The 18,115-nt window shown below is 45.0% G+C and overlaps 1 protein-coding gene across 1 annotated transcript in view; it reads right to left on the reverse strand.

The window, feature by feature from the left end:
• CRY2 (cryptochrome circadian clock 2) overlaps window positions 1–15,327 on the reverse strand; it is a 19,753-nt gene extending 4,426 nt beyond the window's left edge. The window contains exons 1-6 of the mRNA XM_019471610.1: window positions 15,224–15,327; window positions 11,567–11,709; window positions 3,770–3,954; window positions 2,346–2,434; window positions 1,136–1,276; window positions 313–642 (exon numbers count right to left, since the gene is read on the reverse strand). Coding sequence (XP_019327155.1) covers window positions 313–642; window positions 1,136–1,276; window positions 2,346–2,434; window positions 3,770–3,887 — 678 coding nt within the window. The 5' untranslated portion in view covers window positions 3,888–3,954; window positions 11,567–11,709; window positions 15,224–15,327. The remainder of the gene's footprint in view (window positions 1–312; window positions 643–1,135; window positions 1,277–2,345; window positions 2,435–3,769; window positions 3,955–11,566; window positions 11,710–15,223) is intronic.
• Window positions 15,328–18,115: the final 2,788 nt, after the last annotated feature.

Below are 18,115 nucleotides of genomic sequence, written 5' to 3' on the forward strand. Positions count from 1 at the left end.
AAACAAGTCAGACGGAGAGAATTTTAAAAAAAAAAAAAAAGACCCCCAAAACCCCAGTCAGTCCATATCAGTGGGTCCCACTAACATTTAGTTATGGTTACTGGAGACTCTTGATACTGTCAGAGCCTCACGCTAGAAGGCAGAAAGACGTCAGGCTGCTGGCAGGCCAAGAGCCCGCTAGCAAATCCTCTCTTCCACGCAACTTTTACACGTGAAGCAAAAGCCATACCTGTGTACCCATCCTTGCAGCAAGTGCCAGGGAGACTGTTTTCCTTATGGCCCCCTGCAAGCCTCTGGAAATGCCAGACTCACCCTGACTCCTGACTCCCAGCTGATCCAGAGGTCACCCCTGGTCAGGAAGCAGGCCACCGCGTGCCTGGCCAGATGGTGGATCCACCCTTCCTGTCTCAGTTGGGTCATGATTGCATCGATCCAAGGGAAGCCTGTCTTGCCCTCTGCCCACTTTGCCAAGGCTTCAGGGTTCTTGTCCCAGGGGATTTGGATGCAGATGGGGTTCCCCTCCATACGATCAAACTTTGGGTTGTTTGTGGCTGCTGTGGAGAAAAACGCTGCTGTGTAGAAAAACTCCCGCCACAGAAGCTGTCCATACAGAGAGAGCGGGGGCATGCTGCTCCGCTTTACCTGTGGAGGGGGAAACAAGGGTATTCACAAGCAGAGGAGGACTGGCGTCATTAAGCTGATCTGTAAGCCACCCATGCATTTATACACAATTCCCAAGTCAATTACTGACAACTGCCATAAAGGAGCTCAGTTCCAGATCATCCTTCACCAGAAACCCCAGGTAGTAAAGATAGTGCTGCTTTTAGCTCACTCAGTACACTGACAAGAGACTTGAACGACCCAAAACTAACAGCAAAAAGCTCTACGTGGCTCTACACAGGAGCCCAGGTTGAAGAACAGGGTACCGGCAGATTTAAGGTTTTCTTGACTATATACAGGAGAATCACTTTTCCTCACCCAAGAGCCTCTTCTGCAGTAGCAACAAGCTTAGCCCAAGAGTGAAACACAAGTGAGGCAACAGTAACTTTTGCAGCTGTTCTGGCACACTGTCTGGGAACCAGCATCATGCTACGCTCAAAACCAGCCTGCTCTCCAGATGAACCTTTTGTCTTACCTTCTTATACAGCTCCCAGAGACGATAGTAAAACAAGCGGCAGGACAAGCAGCCAAAACGCAGGTAGGGACTGAGTCCTGTAGGGCTGGCCAGCAACGAATTGGCGTTCATCCTTGGTCTTTCGTAATTTGCAACCCATGCCTAGACATATTAAAGAGAAATGAGCCAGAAAAACCCCAAATTTGTGGGACACTGCTAAGGGCAGGCATCTGTGCAGGTGGTGAGGCCACTTGGGTCTGACAGCAGAGTCTCTTCTATTCACCTCCAACCACTGCTGGGAGACATCTCAAGTGGGCAATCCCAACCTCCACATCCTATTCAAGAAATACAAAATCTTTGCTGCGGGATTTAAACCAGGTAGTCATTCTGGCCAAGAAAAGGACTAAATTTGCTTTGCATGCAGGAGCTAATAACCCTGAGAGCTCCTAGGGACACAAACTAACGCAATTGTTTATGTCCAGGTACGTCTATCTCATTTCACACACTAAACAAGAAAATTGGGGAAATTCAGACCTTTTTGTGGAGTACTATGTTGACAGTTTATTCCCTCTTCAGCACAAGAATTTATGCTTTGATCTCTACAACTGCCACCAAACCACCCAGCATTAAAAAGACACAAACTGGTTAAAATTGAGTCATGCCCCCGCAGCTGGGTCATCTTTCATTACTCTGAAATTGTTTGCCTTGTGCACTATAATCAAGAACTCGTGCCCCATAGAAAAAAATTGAGCATTTCAGCAAGGGGCTCAAGGAATGCCAGCCAGTGAGACAACATATTAACAGGCTGATGTACAAGGGGAAGGCATTCTTTTATGAGCATGTACTCGCACCAATACCTTAGCTAAAGACAAAATGAGATGGTGTGCATTGTGCAGGAGGGACTGAGCAACTTACATGGAAGTTTCCAAGTTTGCACTCCTCTAAAGGAAACTGAGGGGTAGAAACAAGGGAAAGAATCGTATGTGCTTCAAACACCAGCATAATTTGTATACAGCTCTACTTCTTTGGGTCTGAGGAAGCCCAGGAGCTCTCTGCTCCACACACAACCCAAGGTCACAGGAGTACTCCAACACCACCAAACACCCCTTCCAGAGGTGAATGCTGCAACCGTTGCTAGGAAGAGCAAGAAAATAGAGCAATGGCCAACGCTCAACTTTTTTCGTTTGGAAGCACAGCCTGCAGGAATCGCCACTTAAATAACAGGGGTTACCTTTCTTTCCAAGTGTTTATCCAGCCGCGCCAAGGCTTCTGTCTCCCCTCCTTGCCAAACTGCAGGGGCAAGACCATCCGTAGGAAAGCCTGAGGGAAAGAACTTTGTAAGATTTGAAGCCACACCTAGACAAAGGGTATAGATGGGATTAAGCATTAGTAACAGCAAGACACTAAATACTGTAGTTACCTAACATGGCTTACTTGCTGCTGTAGTCCTTCTACAGCAGGCAAATCATGTGGAACGTGGGGAGAGCCTGCTCATGACACTGCACTACAAGGACCTCTCCTTGCAATGCTTCAGGCAGCCTTCTGGGGACTCTTCCCACCGCCAGCACTCTCTCTTACGTGTCAGCACTACCCACAGGGCTCTGCTCCAAAGGCCAGAGCAGCTGGCAAAGGAACATCTGCTCCACAGCTCTGCCTTACAAAGTACCTTGCCATGGACACCAGCAGCTCACTAGAGAGCCTGGCTGCTCCTGGTGAGGCTCCTATTCTGCTGAAAGCGGGTGCTGGGGAAGGCACTGGATTAGTGCTGAAGAACTGATGCAAAAGGGGAAGTAACAATGCAGTTGCCGTGCACTGCTCTGGGCTGACAGGGGAGCCTCCCCTGGCAGCAAGCAGAGCCGTGTAAGGTTGCAGGCTGTCTTGCATTAGGCCAGGCAATAAAGGAAGCAGATCTACCCAGGACTGCAACCCTTACGATACTCCTGTTGTGAAGCCCTCCGCTTTTACATGACTGCTGAAACTGTGCCTTAAGGTACAAGTTGATACTCCTGTAAAGTTAGTATGGAGCCTCCAGTCACACACACGCAGACAGTATTCTGCATTAATCCGTTCTTCCCTTGCATTTAGACTCACTTCCCTGATGTAGGCCTTGCATTCCTCATGCCTCAGCTCTCTATTATTCCTCCTTCTCCAAGAAAAATACAGGACCATAAGACATAGCAGGATGAGTGAAAGAAGTTTCCGTAGTATCTTTTGTCTTGCTAAGCTCCCAAATTGGTGCTGCTGGGCAATAAATGAATGAAATTATCTAAGCCTGGTACACAGTTAGTTTACCTCTTCAGGTCTGTTACACAACGTGTCAGAGATGGCAGTAGGAGGAAAGCAGCTGGCGAGGACATGAGACACTGATACAGTGGTTACATGCTCAGTATAACAGAGGAGAGATGGACAGACACAGAGCATTTCAGAGCAATGCTAAAGGGGACGCTGTGCATCGACAGTAGTGCAAGGGACAGCAGTCTATTTTCATGAGGTCCAGCACTCGCTGAAAACATTAGGCTGCTTCTATGGCTAGAGGCAGCTCAGGTCAGATGAGAACACTGGAGCTGTCCTGGGCACATGCCAGCCATCATAAACAGTTTCACTAGATCCCCTTTCAGCTGGCAGTTAACCCTTGCCTTCATTCTCGACACATACCCAGCTCTTCCAGGGACGGGACCCCATACACGTCGTCATGGTTCTCCTGGATGTCCACTTTACATGTCTCCATCTGCTGGCTCATTACAGTGCTCACTGGCTTCTTTGGGAGCTCCATACGGCTAATGATGGCCTGGAAGCGCTTGTAGGTGAGGGGTGGCTTGTGGCCATTCAGCTCAATTATTCTGGAGACAAAATAAGCAAGGTGAAACAACACAGCCTCGCTACCACAAAAGACACAACACAATGACAGCCAAACTGCATCCCACTATCACTGCTCAGGATAGCCTTTCACTTTGGATACAGAAATCCTCATAGACCTACCTTCCACTTGATGCATCCCTCAAAGGGGTATTAAAAACAAACAAACAAAACCCCAAAACACACCAGAAAACAAAACCCCACATACTAATTCATCTCCATGGGAAAAAAACCAAAACAGCTCCAGCTGAATCAGGCTTAGCGTCACATCTCTCTCCCAGAGCTCCTCATCAGACCCCTGTATGAAATCTCAATCTGATTACTGCCTTTCTGCCTCCCCAAGATGGCAAATCCCAGACCTGCATCTCTTCCCCTGATGCCTTGTGATATCCTAACCCGATTCTGACCTTACTTTCACCCCATCTGACAGAAGAAGTCCCAGCCTGTTAGTGACCCCTCCTCCACCTATCTCAGATGAGACAAATTCCAGTTTTTGTCATTCCTCTCTCCCCGTGATCAGAGAAATCGCCATCCTCCCCCACGCCATAAGGTCACGAGTAGACCTATCTCGTGCTATTCACCTGTGTCAGATCATGCTACGGAAAAGACAGCCACGGTTCCCCATTCCTCTACTTCACTAAGCATCCACAGCCTGCTAGGGCTATGCAGTCTTATTTTTCCTGGGACAGAGAGCTTTGAGAAGCCCCCTGGGCTTCTGGGCCAGGTAAGCTTCCCCAGGGTGAAAGATGCCATTTTAACCCCCTCTCCCGCACGGAGAGGAAGGAGTTAACAGCAAAGCAGACAGCACAGGGATCGCCAGCATTACATAAAGTTGAGGCAGCCAACCCCACAGCTCACACAGGAGCTGCAGCAGAGCAGCCTCCCCCACCCATTACAGTCAACAGCTTATGCAAGGGGCTGGGCTTAAAGCAGAGTGTTTCGGCAGACGCCATGTGCCTTCTCCTCCCCCGAAGCCGCACGTGTAGCGAGGAGGAGCGACATGCCGGCCCAGGGCCTTCCCCAGCCCTGAGCCCTTCCTCACGTGTGCTCCGCAGTGACCCAGCTTCCCCGCGCTGCTGCGCGGCGGCAACGGGGGAAGCCGTCCCCGCGCCGCGCCTCCCGCTGCGGCCGCCTCCATCTAGGCCAGGCGCCGAGCAGGAGCCCAGGCCTCCTCCGCACTGCCAGCCGAGGGAAGGGGAGCCTTTAAAACAGGCAGCACAGTTGCAAAGGTTAAAAATGAAGCCTCCCGCAGTTCCTTCCCGTTTTTCTGCTTGTAAACATTGGGAGAAAAAGACACTAATGAACAGGACAGGGGAGGAAGGGCAATCAGGATGTGCACAGAGCGCAAACCACTAAACTTTTAGTGTGAGGCTATAAACATGATCACAGCGCGGGCACAGCACACTCGGCCACCCCTCCAAGAAAGTGTATTGAGGGGAGCCTTACAGGCAACATATTCTGTCCTGTACCTTCATACCAGAAAACATCTCCTCTGCTTTCATGCAAGCACTTTTCAACCAGCTGTCTCTGTGTACCACCCCAGGGACAGTAAGAGATCACGAACTCTCATGAATACTACCCACCACAATCTTCTCTGCGACTTGCTCTGAGCACTGGGGCCCCCCAAACAAGCCCATCAGTTCACAGAGATCCCCAGAAAATCATCATTGCCGCTGGAAGAGAAGCGAGGCATTTCCAGTTACAGCACTCTAGAGTCTCGCTTGTTTCCAGAGTAGTTCAGTGCTTGGAAGCAAAAATGTGACAAAGCTGCACGGTGTTTGCCCTGAGGTGCTTGGGATGGGGGCGGGGAAGCCAGTTCTTTAACACTGCCTCTTGTTTCAGTCCTCTTCCACAGATCTGCTGAGGCTGCAGCTCAGCCTGAGATCCACGCTATTATACCACATCCCAGATCCACAGCTAAAACTTTTGTGAACAGACAGCTACTTGAAGCAAATCGCTGTGACTTGCAGGTGGATGCTAGTGTCTGTGTTTGACATCCTCAAGAACGTGAATATGAGTGAAGTTACCTAGTACAGCTCCTAAATTCCTAAACAGACAGTTATTGGATCTGGGACACAAATCTTTAAGAGATAGGACTAGGACAATTTGCACATTTCACAGCACCTGACACTGGCATTATGCAACAAAAGTTGATCCTTTCACAATACTGCCATAAAAAGAAGTATCAAATATTGGGTATTGTACAATATTGGATATTATACGATACATACCGGATATTGTAGTGCTGTTCAGCCTTCTGTACAAAGATTTGTACAGGAAGCCCCCCAAGCAGGAGTCCTTTCCTTCCTCCTACTATCCTAACCCAGGCAGCACAATCTCACAGGACTTTCCCCGATGACAGAAAAAGGGAGGACCCTCCCCAGGATTTAATGCTCCCATATCATCCGTCTCCCCCAGCGCAACTCTCGGACTACAAGTGGCAGTTACTCTTCCAGTTTTCTTGAAGCAGAAGAGAGAAGAGCAGAATCACTGTATTCATCATACAAAACCTAACGTTTCTGGTGTTAGTGAGCACACATAAAAATGGCTCTGCTACCAGACTAACAATACACTGCCCAGCGCTACCTGAGAGTAGTACCTTGATGCCGGAAGCTACGAGGGTCTTTTTGACTGTCAGTCACACAGTCACACTTTACCTCAAGAAAGCAGGCAACCAAAACCTGACCAAACATAGTTCTGGTGCTGCTAGGATTATAAGGTATCCTACAGTCAGTCACCTGTGACAGCAGAGTGTGCAGACTTCGAATGCACATCCCCACAGGTGTCAGCTTCTGACTCACATCTCCACAGCAGTGCCCCAGCAGGATGGCTACCGAGCTAGTGAAAGCTCCTCGCCTCAAAAACCTGACACCTCAGCTCGCTTGCAAATGATAGGGCCCGTTTCTGGCAAGGGATCAAATGTGCTCCTCCCTGCTTCCTTGCACAAGGAAGAGCTGTCTGCTAGCACTCGGCAAGCAGGCTGCTCAACAACGCACCCCACTACCAATTCACACAGACTATTTAGTAAGCCTCGCCAGCTTATGCAACTGCTCTGATCTAAATCCTCGCTCCAGAGAGCTCGTGTAGGGCTACGCATACATGAGACAGGGGGTATTTCTACAGATTCAAAGAGGAGATGGAGAGATAACCAACAGATATTCCACACAACAGACGCTGGACAAAGTACGAACAATTCAACTTCTGCAGAATCATACACACAAGCATATGAAAGATGAAGAAGTGACTTGATGACAGGCTAAGTATCAGCGCAGGGGGAAAACACCTGGCACCAGAGCACCATGCAAGACAGACAAGGATAACAGGATCTGGCAGGCAGAAGTTTGACTTAACCTTCTTAGATGGAAATAAACCACTTTTTTGGCACAGCGTAATTATGAATTGCAGAACCACTAAGGTATGCGCGCCTCCCCAGTGCTTGGTTCCTTTAAGTTAGTATGTGCTCCTATTAAAGCACATTTAACTATCATTTCAGCCTTAGGCTAGAGTATTTGAGGAAAAGCTGCCCCTGATGCATGCTACAAACATACAAGCTCACAATGTTCTTTTCTGACCTAAACCAACCCCCCTGAATAATCCAAGCCTGCCTGGGATTACAGAAACCACAATGCTGACAGTCAGCAAGCAGACTACAAAGGATTTAGATCCTAAGGAGGAGAGAACAGGCAGATCCAGAGAAGCACAAAACAACCTGTCACCTGGAAGTTGTCAGACAGAATAATTGTCAAGTAAAGGCTTTGAGCAGGCTAAGATGATACCCTAGATATTATCTTTTCTGTCTGACTTTACAATCTGAACATTGCTAATCTTGACTGGGAATTCCTAGATTTTCTTAGGAGTATTTTCCAGCACTGATGCTGATTTTCTACAGCCCCCTCCTTGTTTTGGGAGAGAGGAGGGGAAAGATGCTCTGATAATCACAGAGCTATGCTGGCAGTGCCAACAAGGAGCATACTGTAATCTTCCTACTGAGTAGAACTGGTCAAATTCACAAGTTAACTGAACAGGCTCTTTGTAAATGTTTAAAAGGAGCTGCTGGTGGTGGTACTGGGAATACGCTGCAGGGGACAAGAGAAGGACTGCTGAAATCATTTATGTAGAAGGAAAGATTAGTCTAAATTGTTCAAAACCAGGCCTGACAATCTTGTCGGAAACTTGATTAAAGAAAGATGAGAAGTAGGACACTACCACCAGGTTACTAATTATGCAGGAAAAACAGTAGGCTGAGCAGAGGGACAACACATACCATGAGTCAAAAGACCGGGTAACACGACTGGAGGGCGATATACTCAGAGAGGCTTCCAGGAGAAATACAGTATTAGAACTGTATTACCACCTGCTGAGAAACTGACTCAGAGATGCCAAGAACCAGGAAATGTCAGAGTAACTGGAGACTTCAACTGCCTCCACGCAGACTGGGTAGCTGTGACACCCCACCACCTGCCAAAAATCAATTTTCTAGTTGCCATAAATGACTGCTCCATGGAACAGTTGATCAGGAACCCACAAGGAAAGGCAATTCATGATTTGGTCTTAGGCAGCGCTAAGGTATAGCTGAAAATGTTAGTTATCACTTGCCTGCTCTAACTGTGACTTTGGCATGCATCAATTTAACATCCTTCCAGGAGCAACAATACCACAATGGTTTTTATTTCAAGAAGAGAAACGCATAAAAATAAGGAAGCGTGCTAAGCAAAAAGAACAAGCTGAGACATAAAACACTGACAGGCAACACAGAGGTGATTTGAAGATGACGTTGGGGAAAAAAGAAATTCAACAAATGAACACAAACCATCAAAAAAAGATTTCAGAAAGATCACAAAAGTCAAAACAATTAAAGAATAGCATCAAAGATAATAGAAGGCAAAATCCTTCAGAAAAATGAAGGCAAAATAAAGACAGAAAAAACCCAAATTGGTAGGTGAAATTAAAAGCCACAAAAGCAGCCTCCTTGCACCTCCCAACCCAAATGAAAGTTTGAGAAACCTTTTTAAAAAAAAGCATAGATAGTAAAAAAAAAAAAAAAAAAAAAAAAAAAATCCCTTTACAGACACTCCAGGATATTTATAGGGCCAAGAGGCGATCAAGTCATAAAAAAAAGCAGAGACTGTAACACCACAGCAAAAAATCATGCATTTAGTTTTGCACGTGTGTTCACTATGGAGGTATTTGGGGAGGGCTGCCCCTCGAATCTCTTTAAGGAAATGTATCAGGAGATGTCACAGACTGGGAGGTCAGGAAGAAATGCCACAACAAAGCTATGCTTGAACAGCACCAGCTTGCCAGGACCATTTACCCTGGAGATGTAAAGGACATCAAGAAATACCCAAACTAATAGCTGCTGCATGTAATGCTTGCCTTAAAACTGCCCTAATAAGGGCCAAGAGGCGATCAAGTCATAAAAAAAAGCAGAGACTGTAACACCACAGCAAAAAATCATGCATTTAGTTTTGCACGTGTGTTCACTATGGAGGTATTTGGGGAGGCTGCCCCTCTGAATCTCTTTAAGGAAATGTATCAGGAGATGTCACAGACTGGGAGGTCAGGAAGAAATGCCACAAAACAAAGCTATGCTTGAACAGCACCAGCTTGCCAGGACCATTTACCCTGGAGTTGTAAAGGACATCAAGAAATACCCAAACTAATAGCTGCTGCATGTAATGCTTGCCTTAAAACTGCCCTAATACTATGAGGAAAAAAAAGGCAAATATGACTCCAGATTTAAAAAGCATTTCAAAGGCATCAAAGGGATGACAGAATAGAAAGCCTGATATGTGCATTAGGCAGACGGGTAGAAAATACTAATGGAATCAGTGAATGCATGAGTATATGCAATATGCTTGGAGGGTTAATTTGGCCTCGGTAAAGGGAAGTTGTGCCTCAAAATCTATTAGTGACATTTGAGCCTGGGGCAAGGGAGATGCAGTTGATATACTATACCTGGATTTTCAGAAGCCATCTGACTAGATCCCTTACTGAAATTTTTTAAAGAAACCAAGATAAATTGGGATAAAGGAAAAGATCCCTGCAGACAGAAAATTCTTTGAGATACAGGACAGAGTAGGAATCCATTTTTTCAACAGGAGGAGAAATCCTACACAGAGCTGAGCTAGGGCTTGTGCTGCTCAACATTATTCATAAATTATCTGGGAAGGGACAAAAAAAGAGCATGATGATAAAGTTTATGACGCAAGAAGCTATCTGGGATAGCTAAAAATGAAAGGCAACTTATAAATTTCCCTATACACCACATGACCAGCTGACAAAAATATCAGATGAAATGCAGTGTTGGTCATGTTGTTTCTCCATATGCATGGCTATGCAATCTTAAACTTACTTTTATAGTAGCAGCCTCTCAAATAGCTATGATCATTCTGGAAGAAAGCCCCGAGACATCAGTTTAGTGCTTAGCAGCACTCAGAAAAAGCAAAAAGAATGCTAGCGACTATTAGAAGACAGGAAACATTATAGCACTATACAAATCCAAGTCGCTCCCGCATTTTGAACACTAGCTACAGTTTTCACCACTGCTCTCCATCTCTAGGAATAGCCAGAAGTATAAAGAAAGGTGACAAACTTAGAAGAGATATGGAACAGATTCCACCTGAAAACTTAAGTAAACTAGGACTCTCCACCTTGGAAAAGACAAAGATGACATGAGGAAGGACGTGAAGGACATTGACATTGAAGGGGTGAGGATGTATTCATATAAGTATTCATGGTCTCTTCTAATGCAAAAATTAGAAAGCAGTGTCTGCTCACGAGACAGGTTCAAGAAGAATCCTCCTCACTCCAAAGACAAACATTCCCACACTGCAAAGCTCCTTCCCATAGGAAATTATGGATGCTAAAGATTTATAGGAGGAAATCTACACTCAGCATTACTGGCACAAGTCATCCGAAAAAAAAAAAGGGCGAAAAAAAAGCAAGCAACCTATAAGAATAGTACTGAAACATGGTTGAAGTCAAGCATACCTTTGAGTCTTAGCTGAAAGACTGTCTCCACTATTTAAGGAGATCTCATATATATGGAGATTATATATATAAGTAAATATATAAAACTCAACATAAAGGAAAGGCTCCCCCATAGCAAATACACAACAAAGACAAGGCATTCAGGTTTTAGAATAAGGCAAGTTTGCCCCAATCTACCTTGTTTTACTTCTTCCAGCTGTCCTAGCACATCCATCAGTTAAAAGCCCTGCTTTCATAACCCGTTTGAGACAACAACTCAACTATCTTTATTACAATGAAGCAAAAAAAGCAGTCCATGCAGTGAGGACATGCTCAAGGAGAGCAATCAATAGGACACAGCTGAGCAACTTAAATGACTGTCAAGTACAATTTAATAAGCTTGAGGCAACACCTTTCTGTACATTCATGCCATTGTCAGCACTTTGACGTGTTCTAATCAAAAGTGCGAGTGCGCAGAGTAATCCTGTTGACACCTTCTAGACTCACACAGGATGACAGCGATGAACGTATAGCGATCAACGTAATGGAGGAGACTGAAGTCTTTCCAGACACGATAATCCCAGCCTAGCCCAGGCAGCACCTCTGCCCTTGCTCTCCCCGTACCTGTCCAGGTCATAGAGGGTGTGGGAGTTCTCTATCACCACCTCCACGCCAGCCTCCTTGGCCAGTTTGATGATAGCTGCATCCCTCTCCTTACCAAACGGCTCTGAGTCGTATTCGAAGGTGAGACGAGTGACTCCCCATTCCTGCAAGAAACACAATACACACAACTGTCAAACAGAAGACTCTTTCTAACCAGTGCAATTACGAACAAGGATGTCAGAATCCCTGGCCAGTGTTAAGTCCTGGAAGCTTAGACAAGGTTCCTGTGAGGAACAGCAGTCTGGAGTCAAGATAACCAAAGAATCAACAATTTTATCAGCTCTAGCAAACATCGCATCTGCTATGCAAATTCCTATATGTTAGGTTTAAAACACGTAAGAGGAGGTTTGAGTTCTTCACTGCTAATGTTCTTAGGTTACAGCTCAGTCCCCAAACCTAACACCACCTTGTTTGGCTACACATGCTGTCCAAAAGTAACCCTACCATCCCGTTCCAGCATTTGCAGAGAAAGCATTTCAGAGAACTCTTTCAATACAAGTTCTGGTCAAAACCCCGTATTTTTATGTGGAGACTATCATTAAGTAAAACCAATACACTCTAAGTTTTTTCCAATGTCTTCTTTAAAGCCATCACATAATAGAGGCCCAATGTCCAACCCAAACAGCAAAAAACAAGTTAGTGGGAAACGCAGGACAAAGGATGGCAACTGAGTGAACCTTTCTGGTCAGCACAATAAGAGTATGATACTGCAATTCAGATTTAAATTAAAGTCCTGCCTTTGGAGAGTTATTTCATGCTAGTTGTGCCATGCACCTATTCTGTATCTTCACACAGATTACATGGAATAGGCCTTATGAAATAGCATTCAGCCTCTTCCAGGCTTTTCCAGAGCACAGTTTGCTCTCAAAGACTATGTCCTAGTTTTCCTCAGAAAATGAATCCTATGAGAAGAGGTTTAATGGTTTCCACAGCGACCCTCCTGAGACATCCATCAAGCAGAGCAGCAGCCCACAGATTTGTTTAGCAAACACTTTAGTCAAACACAGCCAGAAATCTATAGAGACACTTAAAAAACCCCTCACACAACTAAGGTGTGAACCAAATTCTCCAAGTGGAACAGTTTAAGTCACCTCTGTATATACAGGACAGTCTTTTCTACCTCGGAACCAGAAACAAAGCACAAAGAACAGATGTGATTAGTTCACTAAAGACCGTTAAAAAATAACACCAAAGATGAGGAAGGGAATTTAGAAGCAGAAAACAACTGTACAAGCCCCCTTCTTTTCTAAACTTTCAGATTAAATCCTAAAATTAATATTAGGAAAGACAGACAACTAAAACAGTTATGTACCACTGAATGTACATCTCAAGAGAGGTCCTCCAGTCCTTTTTCAAAATAAGAACATGACAATATGGGGGCAAACAGACGTGTTCCAGACCCTGCCCTGCTCCTATGTGATTTAACAGCTTCATTTTAACCTTTCTTTTCTTTTATAAGAAAGACAGTATCAGCTGGAAGGCTTGGAAAAGATGGCTTTGGTCTTGAATAAACATACATTACTGCCTTGAAAGAAAGGAATGGAATAAAAAAACATTTAAGGCTAACAGATATTTTAGGTAAGAATACAAAACTTCAAATTCAGATATTTCCTACAGTTTTGAGAAGCCCACCACTCTATGTGCTACAGTAGCACACAGGAAGCAGAGCACAACCAACCAGAAAACAGTAAACTGTATGACAATAAATTGCTGCAGATATACAAAAGAAAAGTCATGACTGACTTAGTATCTAGCCTATAGCAAAGAAAAACTGTAGGGAAAAAAAACACACACCAAAGGGATTGTGAGCAAACTTCAGTGAACAAATGACACACTTTTCTTTGACAGAAGAGGTAAAATTACAGATGTTTGTTCAGAGGAAGTGAGACAAAAAACCTCTGCAAAGGTTAACACAGAGCTAACAAGTATACTTCTCACGATATCCATGCATAATAGTGCCTTTGCAGCAACTGTTATCAACAACATATCTCAGCTGCTGGCAGCAAGAGCAGAAATTATATTAGGTCCAAGTGTTGCATTACCACATGTGACGTAACTGTCCTCTGCACAACAGCTGACAGCAAGGCATGAGCTGCTGCTAATTCACTGTTCAGTGCAGCAGCTCTGGAGAGGCCTGAATTCCCATGAAAGCCATACGTTTACCATGTAATAGCACAAAAAAAACCCCACATTCTTTTCGGCTCTGTTACAGCACATCTAAGATATTCATCAACTCACCTGCCCAGGCAAAACAGACTGCAGCAAAAAGTAGGTCTGGCTGATTCCACAACCACCTCTCAAACCTCAGACTCTGCCAACTACTTTTTGTTCTTTGACCAAAGCGGACATTTTTCTCCAACAAAGTTTTAATTATCCTGTGAATACCTTGAACTAAAATAAGGAGGGCATGGACTACTACTAGCCAGAACTTATTTGCAGATCAAAAGACAAAAATAACCCAGACTCTGAAAAGGCTAAAAGCAGCACATAGTTTGTGTCATGTGTTAAGATGCGGAGGCCAAAATAAGTATCAGTGCCCCTTCTGACCTGCATAGTCCGATTCCCCTCCCCAGTACTGCCCTCCTCCAGAAAATACACATCAGAACCATTTGCAGCAGGAGGGTATAGATTCACGTTTACCTCCTTCTCAGCAGCTGGTCTATAACAGGCTTTGGGGACGCTAGTTCTGTCAACCGTATGTAAGGTACAGTCCACATGACAAACCCAACTCATAAGACTATCGTGAACCATGTTTCTTTCCTTTAGCTTTGTCACTCTAGCAAAGACACCATCAAAAAGCTTCAAAGACAACGGGAAATATAATCTTAGAGCAGGACAGAGAAGAATGATACTGCTTGAGGAACCTTGATATTCAAGTAGATGCTCTTGCCGGCCCTGTCTCTCTCACAGTCTGCAGCACTGACATATCACTTTAGAAACGTATCCCACTAATCCATCATCGACCACTGAGGTCACTGCATATTCCACCATCCTAAATGGTACATTAGCAGGAAGCTTGGACCCAAGTTGTATTCTGCTGCTGAGCTAAATGAACTGCAGCCTTGAACAGAAGAAGAAAAGGAAGGTCAGCTAACATAAAACCTTCTAAATTTTGAAATTTTAACACAAAGTCCTATTTGCAATTCACATACAGATCAATATGCTTTTTCAGTTGTCTGTAAAGGTGTATGGACATAGCAGTCTTCCTGAGTAAAAGCTGCAGGAAGAAAATGGCCAGTAGGGAAGAAGCTCTCAACACAGAGGAGTCAGCGTGTTACAGTGCAACCCTGGGAGGCTTGACTTATAGAAACAAAGGCAAAGACCACCACCCAAAAAGAGAAGCTCAAGCACCCTGGTACTAGGTTACAACCTACTACTAAATTTCTTCGCAAGTCTGAGTTCAAGAGTGTATCTGGCTCCCAAGCTGGCCCTTATGGACAGTAGTTAAAGTTAGTTGTAGTTAAAGAGAAGTTTGTTATAGTGAAGAATTAGTTATAGTTAAAGAGAAGCCAAGGAGATCTCCAACAACTAGCAAATCATTAGTGAGTGAAAACAAGGATAGCACCGGGACATCAGTTTTTCTTCACTATGCTCCAGAAAATTACTTTATTGTCTTACTTTAAAGAGTCTTGGGAAGACATCTGTTGGCTGCCCTCGCACAACAAACAAGCGAGAGTTGAGTTTCCTTAAACTGTTGTCCAGATCTTCCAGAGATTGGAGCAGAAATCTGCAGAGAAGAAACAAGAGCAGTTACTGTCAGTCAGTCCGGTTACAGCTAAAAGACAAACAAGGAGAATTTGCATGGAATTCCAGCAAGCCTGCATCACCAAATCAAACTGAAAGTTAGGACAAGAAACAGAAAACAAGAATTCGTATTCATCCCTGGTCTGTCTACCAACTGCTATGAGATTGCAGCACCAGCCAGCTCCCAGCCATTCATATGCATGTTCTGCTTGTCCAGATGCAAGAGGTTTCCAGGATTTTCTTCTTCCTGCAACCCCCTTCCCATGTTCTCTCTCAGAGCTGGCAGCACCCCCTGCCAGCTGCTCTCTCCACATTACGACATGGAGAAAAGCATAAACCATACAATTCACTACAGTATATTCTTTCATGGGTTCTGGGGCAGGAGGGATTTTGCATACGAAGTAGAAAGATGTTGATACACTACTCCAAGGAAGGTAATGAATTACAACAAGAACCGTGCAAGTTTTACAGTTCTGGCTACAAATAGGCAATGTCACAGCAGAGAAATAGCTCATCAGTAGCAATAGACTGAGCACCAAGATCTCCCAAGGCAAGAACTATCTGTACTTAGAATACCTGCAAACAGAACTGCAATTTATCTTCTACCATGAAGATGCAAAGATGAGAGCATGCCAAGACATTAATGTATTCCTTCCCACCCCAAAACTGTAAAAAAGCATTTAAGTGCTTTTTGCATTTAATCGCATGTCTTACTGATCCCCCACTATGCTATAAAACATCAAACGTATCATCTTTGCTTTCACAGCCACACGTCACCCCATCTACGTCATAACTTCACTTCGTTTTGTCTAACTCTGTAAAAGACACCAGCTTTAAAACTTTAATCTCTGTGACAGCACATGGCACTGCTGGCAAACTTGCAACCCTTTGTAAGTGAGCCTGCCAACCTCTACCTCTCCCTCGTTCCTACATGCCCACTCTGCAGCGTGACCTGCAAGACATGAGTATCTGCATCAGCTCCCTTAAGACCACACACAGCTAATAGGAAAACTAAGCTACAATCGCCCTGCAAACTGGGTGCTTCCTCTCTCCTCAACTGCACTGCCCATAACGTGAACCGCAAGCTTTGAGATAGAACAAGCTCCCTCTGCACTTCCTGAGGGAGAAAGGGACTCGGGGTTCATGGAAAGAAGGGCCCAGTATCACAGTACAAGAAGACCCAGAACCAGGTCTGGGTAATCTAAACAAACCACTCCCCTACCCCCAGCCCACTTTCCATCTATTAAATAGGAATATCAGCGTTCCAATGTGATCTAAAAATTAAACAAGGGTTAGTCCTATATGGCTCACACACGCTGTGCAGTTAAATAATAAGGGATTTTCATCATGATAAATTTCTGGGAGCTAGATAAAACACAAACACTTGCTTTTGGAGCACAGAACTCTGAATACAAGTAATTACACTAAAAAAAATAGCAAAACAAAGCCAAGGTTCCCAATGGGAACCAATGGAACTCCGGTAAATATAAGTAACTGGCTAATACATTTTTGCCTAACAGCCAGTGGTGCTAATTTCTGACATCTGCAGTAGGTACACACCTCCAAGAAAACATTATTTTTAAAAACTTCACCTGCTCATATATTCCATGACTACAACATAAATAAAACCACTACCTGCTTCCCTCCCTCCACAATATTGGTTGAAACAAACAAGGATTGAATGGATCAGGAACTAGTCTTGTGGGGGCACTGCTTTGGTTCTTCCAAATGAGGACAGTTAGCAACAACAGCAGCATGTGAAAGGCATTTCTGTCTGCTGCTGCCTGTAGAAAGTCTGGTCTATTGAAACATCTTTTCAGGCTCCTAGGATACTAAGCAGTAACAGAATCCACAATTTTCTGTAATTTGCACATCTACATTGTGGTCATTTCTGCACATTTACGATGTTTAAGCCATCCTCTGATGTGGGTTCTAGAAATGCTTAGAAATCACCCACACTATCCCATTCCTCTAAGATGAAGGTGTACAACAGAGGCAATCAGTTACAACTACAGTCTCCCTAACCTTACACACACAGCCACGTGACATTTCAAAGAGTACTTTAAAGGATTTTTAGTCAGGTGGCTGTCCTGTCCAGAACCCCCTTGATGGGGTAGTGCGAGGGCAGGGGGAGATCTGCTTCGCTTGTATGCAGGGGAGACTTGTAGAGAAGAATCCCTACCTGGATTGGGTTTCCAAATGTTTAGGCAGCTGAGACCTGACAGAATAGTGTTATGTAATGTTACTGACTACCAGTACATAAGGTCTCGCTCTCTGCACAGACACGACTCACCGCATACATTTTCCCATTTGTAGGGAGGAGAAGAGCGCAAACAGCTTCATCTCTACCTTCCTAGCAGCAGCCAAAGTGTATTTCCGTAAAAATCTGGGGGATGGGAAGAAGGCCCACGTGCGCACAGGCCTACACTCACTCAGCAGCTGAAGGGCAGAGGGAAGGCGCGGTGTGGTCACACAGCTCTGAGGGCTCTTTGCGCGTCTCTGAATTCAGGAAAAAGTGTTCCTGAAGCGAAACATCCCTCAGTCGTACGTTCAGCCAGCTTGTAAGGAGAAAGTCTAATGACATCACATAAAGTTCAAGGCGCTCTCCCACACAGTCAGGCAACACCGCTGTGAAAACCGTGGAGAGGCCAACCGGGGAAGGCAACCTCTCTGCTGCACGGAGAGGACCGGGGGGAGCAATACGCGGGCCAGGCCGGACGAGGCAGCGTGTGCTGCTCCCGCTGCTGCGGCGGCGGGCCGCCCCAC

Source organism: Aptenodytes forsteri, unplaced genomic scaffold, assembly GCF_000699145.1.
Source record: "Aptenodytes forsteri isolate BGI_AS27 unplaced genomic scaffold, ASM69914v1 Scaffold146, whole genome shotgun sequence".
NCBI classification, from domain to species: domain Eukaryota; kingdom Metazoa; phylum Chordata; class Aves; order Sphenisciformes; family Spheniscidae; genus Aptenodytes; species Aptenodytes forsteri.